This window comes from Dermacentor variabilis, chromosome 7, assembly GCF_050947875.1.
Source record: "Dermacentor variabilis isolate Ectoservices chromosome 7, ASM5094787v1, whole genome shotgun sequence".
Taxonomy (NCBI): Eukaryota; Metazoa; Arthropoda; class Arachnida; order Ixodida; family Ixodidae; genus Dermacentor; species Dermacentor variabilis.
Genome location: NC_134574.1, coordinates 128,326,328 through 128,346,126, shown reverse-complemented (window position 1 = coordinate 128,346,126; position 19,799 = coordinate 128,326,328). Strand labels below are relative to the sequence as shown.

At 46.1% G+C, this 19,799-nt stretch overlaps 1 protein-coding gene across 1 annotated transcript; it reads left to right on the top strand.

Annotated features, from left to right (window-relative positions):
• Nucleotides 1-2,291: 2,291 nt before the first annotated feature.
• On the top strand, nt 2,292-18,368 carry LOC142587124 (uncharacterized). Its single transcript, XM_075698012.1, has 7 exons — nt 2,292-2,449; nt 4,709-4,806; nt 7,205-7,421; nt 9,790-9,969; nt 11,193-11,290; nt 15,780-16,008; nt 18,242-18,368. The coding sequence occupies exons 1-7, from the start codon at nt 2,351-2,353 to the stop codon at nt 18,266-18,268; spliced, it is 948 nt and encodes a 315-aa protein (XP_075554127.1). The 5' UTR covers nt 2,292-2,350; the 3' UTR covers nt 18,269-18,368.
• Nucleotides 18,369-19,799: the final 1,431 nt, after the last annotated feature.

Below are 19,799 nucleotides of genomic sequence, written 5' to 3'. Positions count from 1 at the left end.
GCTGAATAACGGGCTCTAAAGCTTTCGATACCGACAGCAGCGCCAGGTGACGTAGCCTAGCGGTAAAAAAATGCATCTTATCTTGTAGGAGACGTTGCGCGTTCGCGACGACCTATGGCCGTCGTTCATCTAAAGGCAGGCGTTTCTACGTTCCGCACATACAAGGTGTCCCAGCGATTATGCACGAATGTTTCAAAAACGGTGACGGCTCATTCTACGTAAATAAGACCAAATGCATGTCGGGAAGAACGAGTCTGAAATACCGGCAGTTATTCGTCTCTGACTTGAAATTAGTTAACACTAATGAGTAACATTACAAGACATTGCCTTTGTGGGAGGTGCAGAGAATCCTAAAAAAAGAAGAACTTGCGATGCATCGCGTACTTATCTTATTCCTACAAACAAAGTACGCTAAATTTTAAATATACGCCGTGAATACGCGCTCCAGCGCACATCTGTGTATAATAAGAAAAGTAGCGCTTGAGGCTTAACGCGTCTGCACCCCTTGAAGCTACACGATCAATTGCACCCACAGATCGAGACGCTGCCAATTGTCCTGTAGGGAAGCACCGTATCTACGAGAGCACCATTAACGTGTAAATGAGCACCACTGTAAGCAAGCAGTTCCTTTCCGGGATATTCCAGGCTAACGTCACAGGTGCTCTTCGTTGATACCTCCACCGCGCCTCAGCTGTGTGAGAGGACCCCAGCTACGTCTATACGGCGAAGAAGCGACGCCAAATTCCGGTAAGGTGAGTAAATAAATTACAGGGCCACATGATACGCTCGAGCGACTGTAATACGATAGAATTATCAGGATCAGCCCAAGCACGCCTTTGATTGCACAGCCCCCAAGATCGGTCTGTGTTGTAACAACCCGCATCTAAACCTTTGTAAGGACACGTATCAGACGCGCAAGAGGCCGGAACGCTTTACTAAAGTTGACCGATGTCAATGACGTCATGATATCTTTTTTTTTTTTTAGAGCGCGGCTCTTAAGCGCCCGTTCCTGTGTTGTTCATGGTGGTTGGTCGGGTTCTCGTCAAGTTCCTGCCTCAAAATATGAAAAAAGAAAGAAACGTGTCCGGCGGCAGGATTCAAACCTCGGCCCCTCAGCGGAGTTGCCCGATACTCTAACCATAACGCCAGAATGTTTTTTTTTTCTTTATTCCATTGGAACAGAACTTTTAGAAAACAATGCACTACAGAAATTTAAGGTTGCCAACACTTTCAAAAGTCGGGCAAGCACGCGCAAGCGTCCAATAAGGACATCCAGTCTGGCGTAAGCCACTTCTTTTTTTCGTTCGCACGTTTAACTTCTTTTTTTTTATTGCCTTTACTCAATTCACACAGATACATTATACAAATATACCAGACCGGCCAGGAGTGAGGAGAGAAACAATCAAAGCTTTGGCATGTACACCAGCTCTTCTAACCTAGCCAAAAAGCCAGTGCGGTGCCGTTTCTTGCAGTTTATACACTCGAACCATTCTGCCTACAGATGCGCGAAAGTAACTCCTTATTGGCCTCGCGTCCAAACCTGCGTGCGACCGATCGGCCATTCTCGACAACCAAATACGACGTCGTCAACCAGAATCGTCGTCGCGCGTGCGTATGCTTCTAATCGTACCAACGCCAACTATCTCAGATGATTGCCACGTGTTGATCATGACGATGATTTCCGTAATTAAGGCCCATGCTCGCAGAAGAGGATCTTCCGAGGCGCGCGCAGTGCTTATCGTGCCAACGCCCACCTAGCTGACGATTTCCATTCTAAGATACACATACTGGGGCGCATATATAATATGGAGCCATGTACTGGGGCGCATACACAAATCGGCCAAGAAGCTATAGTCCATGTATTAGTTATGGACGACGACTACCACGGTATGGCCCGTACCCGCCACGGAAGAATAGTCAAGAAGCGGCCATTACATATATTGGGCCAACTGGCTCTTTTAAGATGATCACCGCCTGTTGATGGTGGTTAAAATAAATAACGAGAAATTAGGAAAATGCGAGCGAATGTTGGAGTTTTCACACTGCGTAGAGCCCACGCACGTGGGCCAGTTCCCTTTGAACCTAATGAGGCAGGAATATAACGGGTAATCTTATATTTTTTTTGGGGGGGGGGGGTGCTGTGGGGGATGTGATTTCATTATAACCACACCACGAAAACTTCGACTGACGTAGAATCTAAACTTTGCGTCGGATCTGCGTATTTATTTTTCGCCACACAGTTTCTTTTGTTTCTCTCTCTCTCTCTAGCAAATCGCAGGCAGCCGCAAGAAGCCATCGACGCCGTCGAGTTCCAAGCTGTGGTGCACCGCCATTACCATTTCCACGAAAGATGTCTCTACTCCCGGCAGCGCCTAGGAACCTCAGTTCCGGAGGGCAGAAAGCCATAGCAGCGGCGCGCAAGGAATTTGGCATGCACATCTACTTAAGCGTAAGTGAGTCCCTGCGCCAGGTTGAGTAGTGCGAGAGATCGATCAATCGATCAGTCAAACAGTCGGGCAACTAATTAGCAGGGAGGGGGCTGCGAAATAGTAACTTTCGGCGACGATATCGAGCATGAATTGTCTAGAGTAAAAAGCAAAGTGAATCGAATCAAACATCGAGTAATTAGGGGGTGTATTTACTATTAACATAATATGATTTTGATATCCTTGTATGTAGAGACATCGACGTGGAGGTCGGTAAATCACTTGGACAGCAACGTGCACGTTGATACACAACGCTTCAACCTCAACATTTGGAATACCAGAATCAGGCATAACGTCACCAACAATTTCCCTCGCAAAGTATACAGGCGCACTGCCTCCACGTTGGTGACTTAGGAACTGAGCAATGTCTCTATATTTTTCAAGTATCAAGTACTTAAGGATTACGTGCAAACCACATCTGCATTAACACTAACACATCATACTTCACAAGCACATCTTTCAGATCCGTAGTCAGCTGATCACCTTTTTTTTTCAAGGTGCGAGTATTCAAGGTAAAAAGAGAAACAAAACTATCATTGTCATGGGGTAAACACAAAGCGCAAATTAAAGGATTCGGTTTTAGAATACGACACCGTTGTGAAAAAGAATCCAGGTTCTGGCCAAAACCTTGCATTCGCGATAAAGTGGAATTACGATAAGCTTACGATAAAGTGAACAAGAAATGGTGATCAAGTAATGCTGCCGAAGGGGACAGAAAGACAGAAACTCCAATAAACAGGCTGCATTTGTTCTCTGTGTAATAATTGTAATGGGAATATCTAAGCGTGTTCCAATCAATTTCAGGTTTATTAAAATCACCAAGAAGGATTACTTTGTGCTTGCTAGGGGGAGATATGGGTACTTTCAGTAGAAGAGATGACCTCATCAAACGAGACAGGGGAAATATTCGGCGGTACAGAGAAAGATCCAATTATATTTTTTTTCACGGCGCGTTAGGCTGATTTCTAGCCAAGTCGACTTCTGTACCCTCTCTAACCTTTGTGCCGAACACACCTCAGTGAACTGTCGACAGCAATCAGGGCTCCACCACTTTTTTTGTTTAGATCCACTGAACTACCGGTCACTGTGGAAGACGTTGTAGTGTGGTGCAATAAAGTCGGAAGAGGAAATTTCTCTGCAGAGACAAGTTTTGGAAATAACAAAAGACAGGAAAGGAAGACGAAATGACATTGCAGAAAAATTCACGTGCTTTTGTGGGAAGAGCACGAGTGTTTTGGTAAAAGATGTCCAAATTACGTACCACTTTGATCATCCTTGGCAGTTAGGTTAGAGTGTCAACGAAATAATAATAATAATAATAATAATAATAATAATAATAATAATAATATTAATAATAATAATAATGATTTGGGATTTTTATGAATAATAATAATAATAATAATAATAATAATAATAATAATAATAATAATAATAATAATCTCCCACAACCGGTATTGGTCACAACCGGTATGGGTATGGGTCACTGCGACACTGTCATCGTGACACCTCTCGTCACAGTTATTCCCACCACCAGCATCATACACCACCTACGCGCTCATGACATCGTTGCGTTGGTGTCCAACAGTACGGCATCCGCCTGACTTGGAGCGTGTATTCCGGTATAGCATATGAATGCAGGCCTACACATGCATCATCAAATGCACGCTGCCTCGACCCTCTATATGCCCCCAATCGTATATGCGGTGGTTGCAACAATCGCAAGCCCAGATGTTGCTGGGTTTCCTACTTTACGGTTGAAACGTAAGGCCTCAAAGTAATCTGTCTCTCACCGAAGATGGAAAAGACTTCTTAGCCAGGTCAACGACTGGTGCTGCTATAGATCATGTGTTCGTAATGGAGAGAGAGGCGGTGAACTTGCACAGATACGCTTCCCACTTCAGCTTCCTCCTGTCTCTTCTACCTCACACGCACTTGTCGCATCCATGAATGAGGGAACTAGTGCAAGAAAAAAAGCAAAAGACGTTGCGCCGCATCAAGTTCAAAAACATCGTTGCGTCCCTGTCATGGCGCTCTGCAGTGAGCTTGTGAATTTAAGCGCTTCAGCCATGTTAAGCATGCGTGTATTAAGTGCACATAAACAGAGAGACAGAAGTATGGGTTTCAACTTTCTTCATAGTCTCAAAGAAGATTCGCATCATTTACATACCAACGTCGCAATGCGTTTTGCGCTTTCGTTTTTTTTTTCTGTCTTTATGTTGCAGGAACCATTCAGTGCGGCCACGAAGGACTTCAGAGTCGAGCTCAGCAGGAAATTTGCGAAAAATTCAAAGCTCACAATCGTCGTTGAAGTTATGCCTAAGTAAGCTTCACCACCAGATGCACTCCCGTGCTTTTTTCTACGAGTTATACATTTTGCTCCAGACAGTTCTCTTTTCTTTTTCCGGGCGAGGATTGGTTTTGTGGAGAGAACAGTAACCCGTTGCTTGTACGCCATTTACAGCAAAGCGTTGCGGCGAACTTCAGTTAGCGCCATCGTGGCAACGTCCAGTGCGTGGGCATGTTGCAACATGTAGTTCCATGTTATAACCGGCGTGGTGTAATGCAGTTTGTGATGCAACAGTCTCCACAGCACTCAATTTATCTTTAAACGAAGCTGTTATACCGGATACACGCGGCTTACAACGTGGGGCCTCCTTGTATGGTACAGTCTCCCACAAAACTCTACGGACCAAGGAATATGACAAAGCTCAATGTCCCAGCAGCCCCACAACCGAGCCTGGTGTTCGCATTTCGAGCCGCTGCCAGTATATGCGAACGACGTAGTGATGTTCGGTTTTGCTGCCTACTTTTGCAGGTTACTCGGAAATTCAACTTTTTGCGAGATCCCGTGGTCCGCAAAGATTTGTGGTTGACTGCACATCGGGCGAAAGTCGACACGTTTGGGAGTTTCAGGCCCTCCCAAGTGACGTCAGTAAATCGTTCTGCATTAGGCACAAGGCGTAGGCGCCACAGTGAGCTGTAAATAGCGGGTGGCATATTTCGGTACGCCTTCTTTGCTTGTTTGCAGCCTGGACACACTTAATTAAGGCAAATTAATGGGCGCTCATTCTGAAAATGCGCTAACGTGGAAGCAATTGCATCTCGACAGAAAGCGATTGTGCCTCGTCCTTGTTACTTTGTGGGTGCATGTATTGGCGCTGTTGCAATTGTTATGTCAAGTATGCACCAACGAAGTTTTAGTGAATCAATTGCATCTCGGTATGGGCGTCTGAGAGAAATGGGTAGTTCCGAAGGGAATACAGTTTGGGCCAGTTAAAATGCAAGATATTTCAACTATAGAACAACAAGCAAAATTAACTCAGATTCGCGCAACAGGTTAGTTAACATTAGTTTACAAAGAAACAGCCTTTTTTTCTCTTTCATTAGTTCACACAGCAGTCACATAGGCGGTGATACGAAGAGAGCGGACAGTTATCAGTCACGATCCGGCGACGCACTGCTAGGCCAAGCCTGCACATGGTGCACCTTATGTGCTGGCGCACCATGTTGCGCAAATGTTTGTTGACATTGTAAGCAGATCCCTCGTTTTCTTTTTTTATTGTTTCTTTTCTCCACACGAGAAGCAGCGGACAATTCACTCCGTGGCTAAGCGAAGCAGAACTTACCTCGCGCACATGTTAAATGTTAACATTGCGTACATGTTAACATATGTTCACATTGCGCACATGTTGCGCTCTTTAGACTGAAGAGAGCGTGAGGGGTGCGCGCCTATACGCCAATCGAAACAAAGCTCGCTCGCCGCGCACTTGTGCGCATGCGCAAGGACAACGACTGCCGATCGAGCTCGCCGCCAAGGATGCTGGGGGCCCGTTCAATCGTGCCGAACTATACAGGTTCGGTATATATACATATATATATATATATATATATATATATATATATATACCGAACCTGTATACATATACCTGTGTATATATACCGAAATATATATATATATATATATATATATATATATATATATATATATATATATATTAATTATGAAGGGACGTTTCAGTTGTGGATAGTTCGTGCCTGAAATTATGTGCAGAATTTGCCGAAGATAGGTAAATTTGAATAGAAAGATCACAAGCACGACGTTTACAAACCTGCAGCTTTGCGCCTATACCAGATATCGTAGCTCTGTAAATTGAATCCGTCAGAACATCCAAAGCGGACAAATTTGATATACTAACGTTTACCTTACGTGAATTTGTCACAATGTTTACAAAGGTTTTGCAAGATAGCTACTCACATATTGGTGGTGTATTTGAGTGCCATGTGCAATGCATAAAGCTTGTGCGCTTTACATCTACTATTAGATGCAGTTTGCAGAATCGCGATGTCGATTTTCTTTGCCTAGTTACAGAGCGGTAAACTTGATAGTTTCATTTCCTGAAAACTTGTGGTTTTTAGCAGTGTTTATAAAAAAAAAATAGCAGTCTCAGTCAACGATTTGCTATCAGCAGTCACTAGATTCTAACTTTTTTTCTCCTAAATGCAGCAAATCTCCTCCTACTCAGTTCAGCGGTTGCTCAAACAAATAATTTCTCCTCTTCCACGTGCTTATATAGGAGCTCCCGAGCTAGAGATTCCTTATTAGTGAAACTTGCTAGCGCATAAGTAACAAAAAAAAAAGAAGGAAAATGGCACCGCCCACGATTTCGGAGGCTATGTAAATTGCTCGAAGGACTCTCCCGGCTACGTGCTCCTTGCAGCAGCTTCATGGAGATTTGCTACGAGACACTCGAGGACAGCAACAGGTACTTCTACGTCAGCCGCGATCCCGTCGACGGCAAGTTGTACGCGGGCACCAAGCTACTTCAGTACCCCTACAACCACCACCGTCAGGACCTGCCCCTGAATAAAACCAAGCTTGATACGGGCAAGCCTTACGTTATCCAGCTCGAGTGGAAGGCCAATGACTCGATCGAGGTGCGTACCACGTCCCCACTTGTGGCTGGGTTAGTCGGTTCGTGCCAGATACGATGTGTTAAGACTACAGAGGTGGGGGCGAACATCGAGTTCTTCGAGTACGCATCGAACACCAATAGTAAGCATCGAACATAGAATCGCATGTCGAATAGTCAAAAGCATGTATTCGCAACAGTAATATGCATCCCGATATAGTTAGGTACCACGTTTGTACTTACTAGTGCAAAAAGAAAGAGAGAAAAAAAAGAAGACTCCTAACTGTATAGGGTACAAAGGATCACTTTTAAACAAAGGACCCTTATTGGTCACTGCGCAAATATCATCTCAAACGCTTTTAGAGCCTGGTTGAAAGCAAGCTCTCCGAAAATGAATGGCTGCTGCATGATTAGCTCTCCAAAAACGACAAATAAATGGTGGCTGAAAAAAGAAAGATCTCAAGTTGGCGGGAAAAAAATTCTATCGAATGACTTGCTCGCAGTAGACACCTGTGAAAGGGCCCTTGCAAGGAATGTGTCAGTGGTTATAGCATAAAAATAAAACTGCGCGTAATTAGATTGCAAAAAAAAATTCAGTGACATAATACAAGCAAAAATTACAAGTTGTTCATGTAAGCTTCCGCCGCAAAACCTAAACCAAGGCTTCCAATAAACATTTTTGTTTCAACGTTGCTCCAAAAGCTTTTGTGGTTGTTTCATCTCTGGTAATTTGGGACACCTTGTCATCCACATGGAGAACAGCGGAGAGGTTTTAACAGTGGGTTCTTCCGAAATACACCAGTAATTTTGTGATATTCGAAAATACCATACACTTGCTCTGCGAGTACGAATGCTAATAGTTAGTGCGATAAATTGAATAATTCGCCCATCCCTATAGCTAAGACGCGAAACAAAGTGAATTGCGAGTGACGTTCTTTGCTGTCCGTGTTGTTTTTCCCTTTGTGGTTCGTGTCTTGACGCATCGTACTAAGTACGTATCACAGCTGAGGCACGCCTTGTACCCCGCAGTTGAGAATGCAAAAGAAGGGGGAGAGATATTGATTCAGGAGTGCAGATTTTTGGGCTAGTTGGTTCGTTGAATCAATTCAAGTAATAGCGGTGGATTGACAGGGACAGGAAAGAGGACAGGACATGCGTTAACTATCAACTGAATTTTATTTCAGAAAAGCATGGTATTTATACGGGCTCACACGAGTAAAAATCGTTGCACGCGCAACCCAGCATTTTCCAGATAGGCCATTTCCTTTCTGCTCAGAGAGGTCGACGGGGCGGTGATGCAGTTCTTAAAGGCGAAGCTTAAGCGTCCTCCAATTTTTTTTTCTTAAAAAATTATTTAGAACTATCATTACAAAAAAAAAAGTCGGAGTTTCATTCGAAACGCGAAGCATCGACTGCGATAGCGCAATAATAGACAGCTATACGAAAGTAAGGATAGTAGATTTATCGGCCGCATAAACTTGGAAACATTCGCCTGCTAACTGAATTAACAAGCATGGTGTCAACGCGCGTAAGCAAACTTGAATACATCACACTCGATGAGCGAGCGGACAATCGCTGTCAAAACGCTTGTGTGAGCAAGCGCGGCAGCAGCAGCGAGCGAAGCGATTCTCGTGCGGTCTATCGCTCCAACGCAAGAGCAGCGAGAACACATCGCGCGCGAAGGTATGAGCCATACGTCTGCGGGTCCCTGTCATTAGAGTGCGCGCGCGGGTGCAGTTGGTGTCTGTGTCGAAGCCAACTCCTCCCCCCTCCCCCCTTCTTCCCGCGTTGCCTCCCCGCTATCCTCCATATGTGACGCGCGAGATTGCGCCGCGATCGTCAGTTGTCCTTGCTCCCGGTCGCGAAATACGCCGTTGCCTGCCGGAGCACAACGCCACCCCCTCCCTCCCATCCCACCACTGCCTTTCGCGCGACGACGGTGTTATCGGCCTTGGAATTTGTATGGAACATCACGGCGACGGCAAAGGCAGTAATGCGCCTGTGGCATCCACATAATTGCTATCGCAGTAAATGTAGCTTCAGTTTCTAGGCACACGCCATTTAGATGTGTTTTTCAGAAAAAGAAGTGTGGTATCTACGATGTCCAACGGCGTTCCTAAGAAAGCCTTGTGCAGACAAAATAACAGTGAGCAGACGATTTCTTTTGACATACTGCGAACAAGCGTTACCAGAACAGGATGTCGAGCAATTCGATTGGAAGAAGTGGGTCGAACTTCTAATGAAAGTTAATCGGCATTTTTCTTTTTCCATTGTAGAATACGAGGGTCGGGTTCGGGGCGCACTGTACGTCTCAGCAACGCGGTATAAAAAAAAACGCGATTCACTCTCTCATCTGTTTCTGCACGCCTCGGCGTGGCGCTCCGCCATCGCAGTTCTACCTGGACGGGTCCGCCTCCATCACCGGCACCAAGCCCGCCGGCACTATGCTCAAGGACTGTGCGCGCCTTGTACCCGGCGAGCTGTTCCCGGGAGACACGAGCAAAACCTTGCGCGGCTTTATTGTCTACGAAGTTCACCACAGTTCCCCAACATGGCAGAGTGTGTTTGAAGAGGTTTGTATTGGGATGTTATTATTATTATTATTATTATTATTATTATTATTATTATTATTATTATTATTATTATTATTATTATTATTATTATTATTATTCATTTTGAGGGAAACGTGCGCCGTTTCTGTCAGCATAGGGGGAGGGGGCGGATTCAGCGGCCGGAATTCGTAAATTGCTATATGTGCCTTAAAGCAATCAACCTAGGAGCTAATTAGTATCTTTTTTGTTAATAGGTCGATTGAGAACTTTGATTTCTCGTTCACGTAATGTCCCCTTTTTGAGTAATCCAGCTCAACGAACAAAAAATTATGCTACGTGCCACAGGCGACTTTTAAAAAATTCTGTATGGTCTACGAAAAAACACCCAGTATGTACTCTTTCTGAACAAAAGTTGCGTACAAAGTTATCCTAGCCCATGGACTTCACAGGTAATTGTTTGCAGAAAGGCTCTAGACACCAGTCAACAACAACAACAAAATATCTAAAGTGATAGGCCGAGTCGATGAGTATGCATTCCGCAGAACGTCTATGGACCTTTAATGGTCGTTTAAATTTTAATATAGAAGAACGACTACCGTATGCACACGAGTAAAGGCCGCTTTCGTGCAACAACAGCACCCCCAACTTGACAACCCCAAATTTGTAAAAAAAGAAAAGAAAAGAAAAGAAGAAGAAAAATGCTTGTTTACTATTTGATTCCGAGCATGCGGCGTGCGGCGTCTTCGAAGTTTGGACATTGTAGGAAAGTCGGATATATATATATATATATATATATATATATATATATATATATATATATATATATATATGCACTAAGTAAGTGAATTATGAATCAAAGCGTTAGCCTTGGGTACGACATGAACCACCCCCTGTAAGAACCCTGTAACTATTAGATGACGCCGGACAACGGATTTTCCGACCCGCGAGGCATTCTTGAGGCTTTCGCCTTAAAGAAGAGTGCTGTCCCAGCACGAATGTACACGGCATTCAAGCTATGCGCACGCAGCTTACTATTTGACAGCAGCCATCCAGATTTAGTTACTTTCTCTGGCGCAAAACAACGGACACAAGAAAGACGACAGGACAAGATTTCTGGGGCGGACAAAAGGGTTGCCTATATTCCGCGGAAATGCTTAATTACACGCCCATTTGTAATGTTCTTTATGTTGCTCGGCAGTCGAGGCCACTTTTTTTTCTAATCAAGGCGCCTCTTTTCCTCGCAGAACCACAGCTACACGCTTCCCGTACAGCACGTCTTGGCTTCCAATGTCCTCATGCGGTTTTCCGGAAAATGCATCATGCGCGAGCATCGAACGGGAGAGTAAGCGCTGCTTCGATCAATCAATCAATTAATCGATCGAGATGCGTCATTTCTAAAGTAGACGCACAAAAAACTGCCAGAACTGCGGTGGCTCTGGTTCTCTTGAAGGGACTGTCCGCTGTTCTTTGAAGGACATCTTATAATATATATTGTAGCGCAATACAAAAACCTACAATTCGAATTGCCTGAACCCGCATTTCTTTTCTGCGTAATCCAGTTAAAATTTCTTAAAACAATTTCTTTTTTAATCTGCATAGCCTTTTCCTAAAGGTACGCGTTTGGCCGCGACGCTGATTACTGGAAGCGATGGCGATTCCGTGCCATTAAAAGTATGAAACTGGAAGCGCGTAGCGTTTCAGTAGGAATGATTACTTTGCGTTCGAAATTATAACCCTCATAGCCATCGAAATCACAACCCTTATAGCCGTACTCAGCACGTAAGCGAGTTCATAAGCTTTATTTTTTTTTTTTTTGGTCACCTGTAATCTCACGTTCTTTCTACAGGCACAGTCTCCATAGACCGTTTTTTTGTTGTTCACGGGTGGCACCAATTTGGTGACGCGTGTCACGATATTGCGCCCGCAGTGGCGCCATCTTTGGGCAGTGGGCCTGCTTGCTGGCTCGGGTGAGCGCTCCCCGTGCAGTATGCCAGGTGTCAAGTTCAGCTGTAGTTTCTGGTGGCTGTTCTCGCGTCGCGCGGTCTCTTTAGTATGACGGGGCGTCTTCTACGCGAGAAAGCGGTTCTGTGAGGCGCACGCTGAAGCAATTTAACCCAGCGTGGCCGCAGTTTTCTGCGTCCGTTGTGGCGGGTGGAGCACTGGGCGCGACATGCACGCGTCTCTGAGCCTCCAGTCAGCCTCAGAGATCGGTTTCGCATTTCTGAAAGTTTGTTTCACCAATGCGAGCTTACTGCACCGTTCTCGCCGCAGTTGTAAGCTGCGGCTTAGCAGCATTAGTTAGTTAATTCGGGTTTAATGGCGCAAAAGCAACTAAGGCCATGCTGCGCCAGCCACAAGATATTAAGAATTCAAATGTTAAAGCAGTGGAAGGTGCGTTATATTAGAGTCTGTGTAAAAAACCGGTTTCTTCTAGAAAGCTGAACAAGTCAGCGAAAGGCACTAGCGGTTCATCTCCGAGTATTGAGGCGGGGTGTAAAGGTATGTGTAAGTTATAAATGTTCTGTAAAAGCTTTTGCCTCTGTGTTTCCTTAGCAGCATTGAGCAGTGGCGAAACATACGAGGATCCCATACGCATCGGTATACTGTTCTACTACGGAATAACTATGGTGTTTACTGAGACAGGCGTTCAAAACGTTATCTGTAGAGATGCATTGCGCAACTATCTCGTCTGTTGGACCAGGTTTCCACCCACGAATAAAATAGTTTCGAGTAGTAATAACAGCATGCCTTAGAGTATGGATTGCACTTGCCGAATAGTCGAGTGACCGTCCGTGGTCTGCGCGAGGGTCCGAAGCAGTAGTGGATGCTGGGTTATAGATCTGTTGGTTCGCTATGTTACGTTGTCCAACCACGCGGCGTGACCGTGCGAGGTCCTATTGGGGCGTTAGCCCGTTTTCTTTTTAATGAGACAGCATTCTTAGGGTACATCATGCACGCATTGACCAACTTGGGTCACTGAGAATTTGGCAACGTCTGCGTACGTGCCGCTCGATCTTCAACGAACCTCTTTCACGCCGACATGAATCACTGTAGTCGTGTGAGTGAGTGAGTGAGTGAGTGAGTGAGTGAGTGAGTGAGTGAGTGAGTGAGTGAGTGAGTGAGTGAGTGAGTGAGTGAGTGAGTGAGTGAGTGAGTGAGTGAGTGAGTGAGTGAGTGAGTGAGTGAGTGAGTGAAAACTTTACAGAGCTCTAGTAATTGTTTTTCGGCGGCTGGGGCGGTTTCTTCAGGGGAGTCTTCCTCCTTGTGTCTTCCCCGGAGGTCATCACCCGCTGCTTCGTCCGATCCTCAATCGCAATGGTCGGTTGCCCTCAGTCCAGGGCTGCACTGGCCTCTGCTGTCCGTCGTGCACTCCGCACTAGGCCTAGCTGGTCTTCGCAGCGGTCGCTGGACAGCAGCCCCTCCCATTATTAGGTTCGTCGGACGATCCTACCGCTGTCAACCAGATGTAGGAGTCGTCGGACGACCTCGCCGCTGCCACCATTTGAAGGAGTTGATGGCCGTAGAGGGGAACTAGGTGAACAGGATTTATTTACATTATTTACATCTTAGACAAGACATACATCGACAGTCTAGCGTGACTTCCATATGGAGCCCGCAAGACTGACATACAGCAAACAGCTTACGAGCACACAGCTCACGAGTACATTTCTAGCATGACAACGAGCACTCAGCTCCCGACGACGAGCGCGCACTAGCAGCCGGCAATCGCTGCTTATAAGCTCTCCGCTCGACGTCATAGTTCGACGTCATTCAAGATGACCCACCCTCTTGGAGGACGAGGGCTCACATACACGTGTTGCACAGGTTTCAGTGCCGCACACACGCACAGGTGTAAAGGTCCGGAGCCGACGTCAGAGGGGCTTCGTAGAACTCTGCTCCGTCCCGGGTGGCACGCCGGGTAGCACATTCCTGAGCTGACCCCGCGCCACGTGGCTGCCGTTTATTCGCAGTTCTCTGAAGTGCGCCCCGTCCGGTTGGATTGGAACACGTGCAGCGGGCTGCAATAGCTGGCACGTTGTCACCCCGTCCGGCCATTCCTAACACCATTGCTCCGCGCTTGGATGCGATATGTTTGGGATTACGTTAGTTCGTTGACGTGACCATGTTATGCGGTATATACTGGGCATTTGCCACTTGGTCTCTGCTGGTCTCCAGTGAGCCTCTTCGCCGCCAACTTGCGTCACTGAGTGTGTGCCACTGAGTGTGCGGCAAGCGAGGCAGTAACTATCAGCGTTTCGCAGGCACCAGCGTGGCGCGCTTCTCGTCTCGGAGGCCAGACGCGGAATTCTCGACGGTGTCACTAGATGGCGTAGCATGTCCAGAAAGAAGCGCTAGAGAGGAGCCCGGCTGCAGCACGACGCGTTTCTCGGCGTTCGCACGCACTGGCGCACCACGGATTTCGGAGGTCACGTGCAGTCTTCGTGGCGGCGGCGCTAGATGGCGCCGAGTGTCTTTAGAAAAGCGCGAAAGAAGAGTCCTGCTGCAGTACAGCCTCAAATGTAACCTCTCTGAAGGGTGGCAATACCTTGTGTGGCTGTGTTGTTTCTAAACTGACGCATTACCGCCGACAGTCATCGTGAGATGGGTTCTGTCGCATTTTTTTTTGTTTCTCGCGAAAGAAAAAGAGGGAGGAACTGATTTATTTTGGTCTTTTCCGTCCCGTTCTCCACGATGCAATCACCTGTCTTGCGGAAATTACGTCTTCACAAATAGCCGCGGGATTCTTTTTTATGTGATCCCTCATTCAGATATTACTGCTGTGCAGGTAAAAAAGAGGGAATGCCGAATCAAAGAACTTACGTGCATCATGCTGGTTCCAGCCGCAGTGATCGCTGTGTTGGGCAACGCCATCCGCTTCGTATAGGAGGCTAGCGTAGACGTAACGCAGTAATTTCAAGCCTACAGACTTGAACGGCGAGACAACGATACCGGTGGCTGACGCAAATCTTTAATAACTATTGGCGCTTTGATGTTTCGGGGTTGCATTGGATAGGCCGTACACGAGCATTATGGTTACCTTTAACACAGCGTGCATCCTCAATCTTGTAGACCCTGCGCCTAGCGTAAGTGCCTTATTCATGTAATTGAACTTCTCAAAATAAAAAGCGCCAGAAAATTTGTGACGTACGACTTACGTACAATACCTGCATACAGGGCAGCATCGGACTGTAATTCGAATACACGAGAAAACGTAATTCTTCTTACGAGAAAACCGAAACACAAAGCCTTTCAGCCGCCGTTCGTTTTTCGGCAGGCCCTCCGCCTGGCGCAAGTGCGTTATTTGAACTATTTGAATTTCTCTAAGTAAAATATGTCAGAAAATTGGTAAAGTACGACTTGCACACAACCTACATACATGAAAGCGTAGAATTGTAATTAGAATATGCGACAAACCATAATTCTGTTACGCGGAAATCTCGAACAAAAACAGCCTTTTTCCAGCTGCACTTGTATTGGGTGAGCACGCAACGAAAACTCCCGACCACTCCAACTAGAGGCCAAGAGCTTCGCTGTAGAAATTGTACGCGTATATATATATATATATATATATATATATACATAGTGCAACTCCTGGAAAAGGCAGGACGTGTGTCGAGTGATCTCCTGAAGGACACCTTGCAATATGGCGAACGCGGTTGGAAAAATGGATCCGGGACATCGAAGAGGTGCGACGCAATGTGAACGCATTTCTCTCGAATTTACCGCTAAATCGCCACTGATTTTGTGTGTGTGTTTTGTTTGTTTGTTTTGTGTCGGCTTCGCGTTCAAGTGGCCGTTATTTCTTTCTTTCACGACCTCGTCGCTGGCAGGATCAGAGTGTATTATGACGGCCAGTTGGCCGCCACACTGGGGCGACTGCAGAAGAACAAGCCGATGACGGTCGTGATCAAGTTCAGCGCGACCGAAATGATCATCTCGCTCGTCGGCGCACCCGTTCCGGCCTCACCGGTTAAGGTACCGTTGGTGAGAAGCACTGTCGAGCCAAGCCTCAAGGTCATCAGGATTACCCGAAACCTGCAAACGCACAACGTGGAAATTGTGAGTAGTAGTAGTAGTAGTAGTAGTAGTAGTAGTAGTAGTAGTAGTAGTAGTAGTAGTAGTAGTAGAAAAACTTTATTTTGTATAGGAACCGGACGGGCTCCTGCCTTAGTTCCTCAGAGGAAGTAGGGGCGTGAAAAACGTAAACAAATAAAGTATGGGGTTTTACGTGCCAAAACCACTTTCAGATTATGAGGCACGCGCCGTAGTGGAGGACTCCAAAAATTTCGACCATCTGGGCTTCTTTAACGGGCACTTAAATCCAAGTACCACGGGTGTTTTCGCATTTCGCCCCCATCGAAATGCGGCCGCCGTGGCCGGGATACGATCCCGCCACCTCGTGCTCAGCAGCCCAACACCATAGCCCCTGGGCAACCACGGTGGGTGAAAAAAAAGCGTAGTTTTTTTCCGGCGGGGTGGTGCCCCTATTGCAAGATCCCACTGGCCGAGAAAGTCTTCCTCTGTTTTAAATCCTACAGACTGGCCATTTGTTTAGCTTGCCCACCGCCATCTATAGGTGGAAAATACGCAACTTATTTAATGATTTATGCTAATATACTAATGTCACTTTAACCCCACTTAACGAGCGACGACAAGGCTTGCGTGCGGGCTGACTGATGTAGTAAAGGGATGCTTCGGAATAGCAGAAAGTCGGTTTATATTCGTAATGTCGTCCTTAGAACACTATTTTTGATTGTTTGACGGGCAAAAAGAGGTAGTTCATTGATAATCTTTCATTTACTAGAGAAAAAAATTGGCAGTGGCTTAGCTCGGCTATGCCAGGATATATGTAGCGATAGCTAAGGCGTAGCATGGTTAGCCTTGGTCAATCTTGATTGCAGGTCCAGGTTAGTATGGTTGTCTAGCTATGTTGCGGCGTTTAGCCAGTAGTTCGGCGCGTTGTTCGTCTGTTTCCTGGACGATTCGCCTCTTCGTCTCGTTCCGATGTCGATTTCAGGCCTCCTCCTGCCTATCAGAATTGTCGCCCTTCCGTACTGCCGCCTCAACTGTGGTTGCGGCGCACGCGAGCTCTCCTTTTCAATCCGACATGTTATCAGGCGTGCGACGCAGCTGGCGAAGCGAGCGGAGGCGAGCGCAACGGCGAGGAAGGCGGTGTGACGTCATAATCTTTCTGCGAAAGAATTCTCAATATGCACCAAATTTTGCATATTTAGTGTCGTATAAGAAACTCACGGAAACGTAAAGATCGATGAAACCTTTTTTAAGTGAAAAGCCTATCTTTATTCTCAATGGAAAATCGTGTGCTCGCCTAATTTAAGAAGAGGAAATTTTTTGACAATGCGTGTTACGACTCATACTTTTGAGCTTTGTAAAAAATTTCACATGTTCCTAGCGGCGCTGAAAAATTTTTTTTCACGAAGATGTTTTACAGAAAGACTTGTTGCTTTAAATAGATAGTCCTCAATATTTTTCAAAGAAATCGCTTATGGTCGAGCGCCAAGGTTGGGACAGTTGGCGTGGAATGGCCCATATATGACACAGGACTATAGCAGCATTACTTCGCATTTGTTAACACATTACACGAGCGTACTAATTATCATGATAAAGCTTAATTACATTGCTAAACGACTTTAAAACCTTCGCAGGAGCACTCGTACGCGACCGGTCGAATGTGATTCAAGAAATAAGTTGCTTGTAATGAAATTTGTGCAGAAAGCGACGTAACCAGGACGCCGAATCCTGGCGAGGCACTGGAACGTTTTTTTTTTAATTTCTTTTGAAATTCTAGCATTTATTTCTGGGATTCGATTCAGCGACGGACTCTGGCGAATGTCAGAATTTCTAGGGAAGTGAACCCATGACAGACTGTCATTGCAAAAACGCGAAAAGCATATGCGAAATGCACCCTGTTAGATATACAAAAGAGTTGAGATTTTGGATGCGCAAAGCGGCTTGGGGATCGATATTTCTAAATCTTCCTGTTGGCTTGAAATTACCTTGCAACCAATTTTACCAAAACACTTTATGTATATTATTCAAACTTGCAGCAAAAAAGCTCGAATCGGAAGTGTCTCAATATGTACAAGCCATATGTTTTATCTATAATTATTCTTGTAGATGCTTCTTTTTTTGCTTTTGGCCCGCAATTTTGGCATGCACAACTGCACGCGCAGCGCCTGAAGACGTTACAATAGCTTCTCCTCTTTTTTTTCTTTTTTTTTTTACCAACTCGCGTTTCTCTGGTGCCGGCTCATCGCGCACTCGTTTGCAGATCTCAGGCATTTCTCCATCCACGTGAAAGGACAACTTTCGGGCCTGTGCCGCATCATTCAGCCGCCGAAGATGGGCACTTATTTGCCCGTATACGTGCTTACGTTCAACCCTCGTGCTTCAGAGGAAGAGAATTAACGGTGTTCAATAAACGATTGCTCCACAAAAGATGTCTCCCCTGATACTTTTTTTCTTCCGTTTTCTTTACGGGATATCTTCGACTCTAAACCTCTAAACGATAGAAGAAATAGTGGCAAGCCTGAGAGCACCCTATATAAATAATTTATGCTACTAGCATCCTCTGGATACGTACCCCAGCTTGCAGAATGTCTCTATATCTGCGCCTAACCGCTTTCCCGACGACTAGGATCAGTCAGTAGTCTATGGCAGAAAAGGTGTAGCACTGGACTGCTATTCTGTGCGAAGCGGGTTCAGAACGAACAGCCGGACCATCCTGGGTAACTGGGCACGTTAATTTTGGGTATGTAGTGTCAATGAACCTCTCTTGTACGTCGACATGGTCCACCGGGTATCGGCCCTGCAATGAACCTCTCACGACACTGGGCATGTGAATGGGTATGCGGTGCTCTTCCATGAGCATCCTGGACGTCAACTTGGGTTGCTGCAGCTATATGCCACTGGCTACGCGTTGCTCTTCAATTAACATCTTTCACGAAAGCTTGAAGCGCTGCGTATGGGCCGCTGTGTATGGGCCGCTCTTCAATGGACCAGATTCGAACCCAACCTAGGATACAAGGTATTTGCCTCAGATTATTTGCCACTCTTCAATAAACGTCTTTTTCACCAACTTGGCTCACTGGCTATGTGCCAATGCGTATGTGCTGCACTTGAATAACCCTCTTTCGCCCAAGCTTCAAGCAATGGGTATGGGACCGATGCGTACGTGCCGCTGTGTCAATGAACCATGCCTTGACGCGCCAACTTGGGACACAAGATATTTTCCTCAGGGTACCTGCCACAGGATATATGCCCCGCTCTTAGATGATTATATTTGACGCCAACTTGGGTCAGTGGCTATATGTCACTGTGTACGTGGCGTCTTTCATAATAATCTTTATATAAGACACATTATCACCAACTTCTCACGAACTGTAACGATTGCTACTAGCATTAAAATCGCCAATGGTCTCTAAAGGATGTATGCGGTGCTACTTTTTAATAGGTTTCGCAATGTCAGTCTCGGTTTTATTTCTCCGGAGTTTTTTGTGTCCTGACGTCATGACGCTGAAGGTGGTCACGTGGGAGCAGACGTCGCGGCGTTTCGCTATATAGTTTTGGGGCTTGCTCTGGCTCGCCCGGTCTTCTCTTATGCTGCTAATCGATGTGGGGCTCGATGCAGCAGCACATCAGACAACCGAGCGAGCCGGAGCAAATGTCAAAAGGCGGTGATTCCTTGCTCCTACGGGGCCACCTGCTGCGTCATGGAGGAGGAGGAAGGAAGGAGAGGAGGCAGGGTTCTTAATCGGAAATGCGTCTGGTTGGCTACCCTACTCTGGGGGCGGGAAAGAGGGAATACAAAGATGAGATAGCGAGAGGTA

Excerpts from the sequence above, each read along its gene's own strand:
- LOC142587124 (XM_075698012.1), top strand. The coding sequence starts at position 2,351 with ATGTCTCTACTCCCGGCAGCGCCTAGGAACCTCAGTTCCGGAGGGCAG. Across the intron at positions 7,422-9,789 it reads AGGCCAATGACTCGATCGAG|TTCTACCTGGACGGGTCCGC; the intron begins GTGCGTACCACG and ends CCGCCATCGCAG. Across the intron at positions 9,970-11,192 it reads GGCAGAGTGTGTTTGAAGAG|AACCACAGCTACACGCTTCC; the intron begins GTTTGTATTGGG and ends TTTTCCTCGCAG.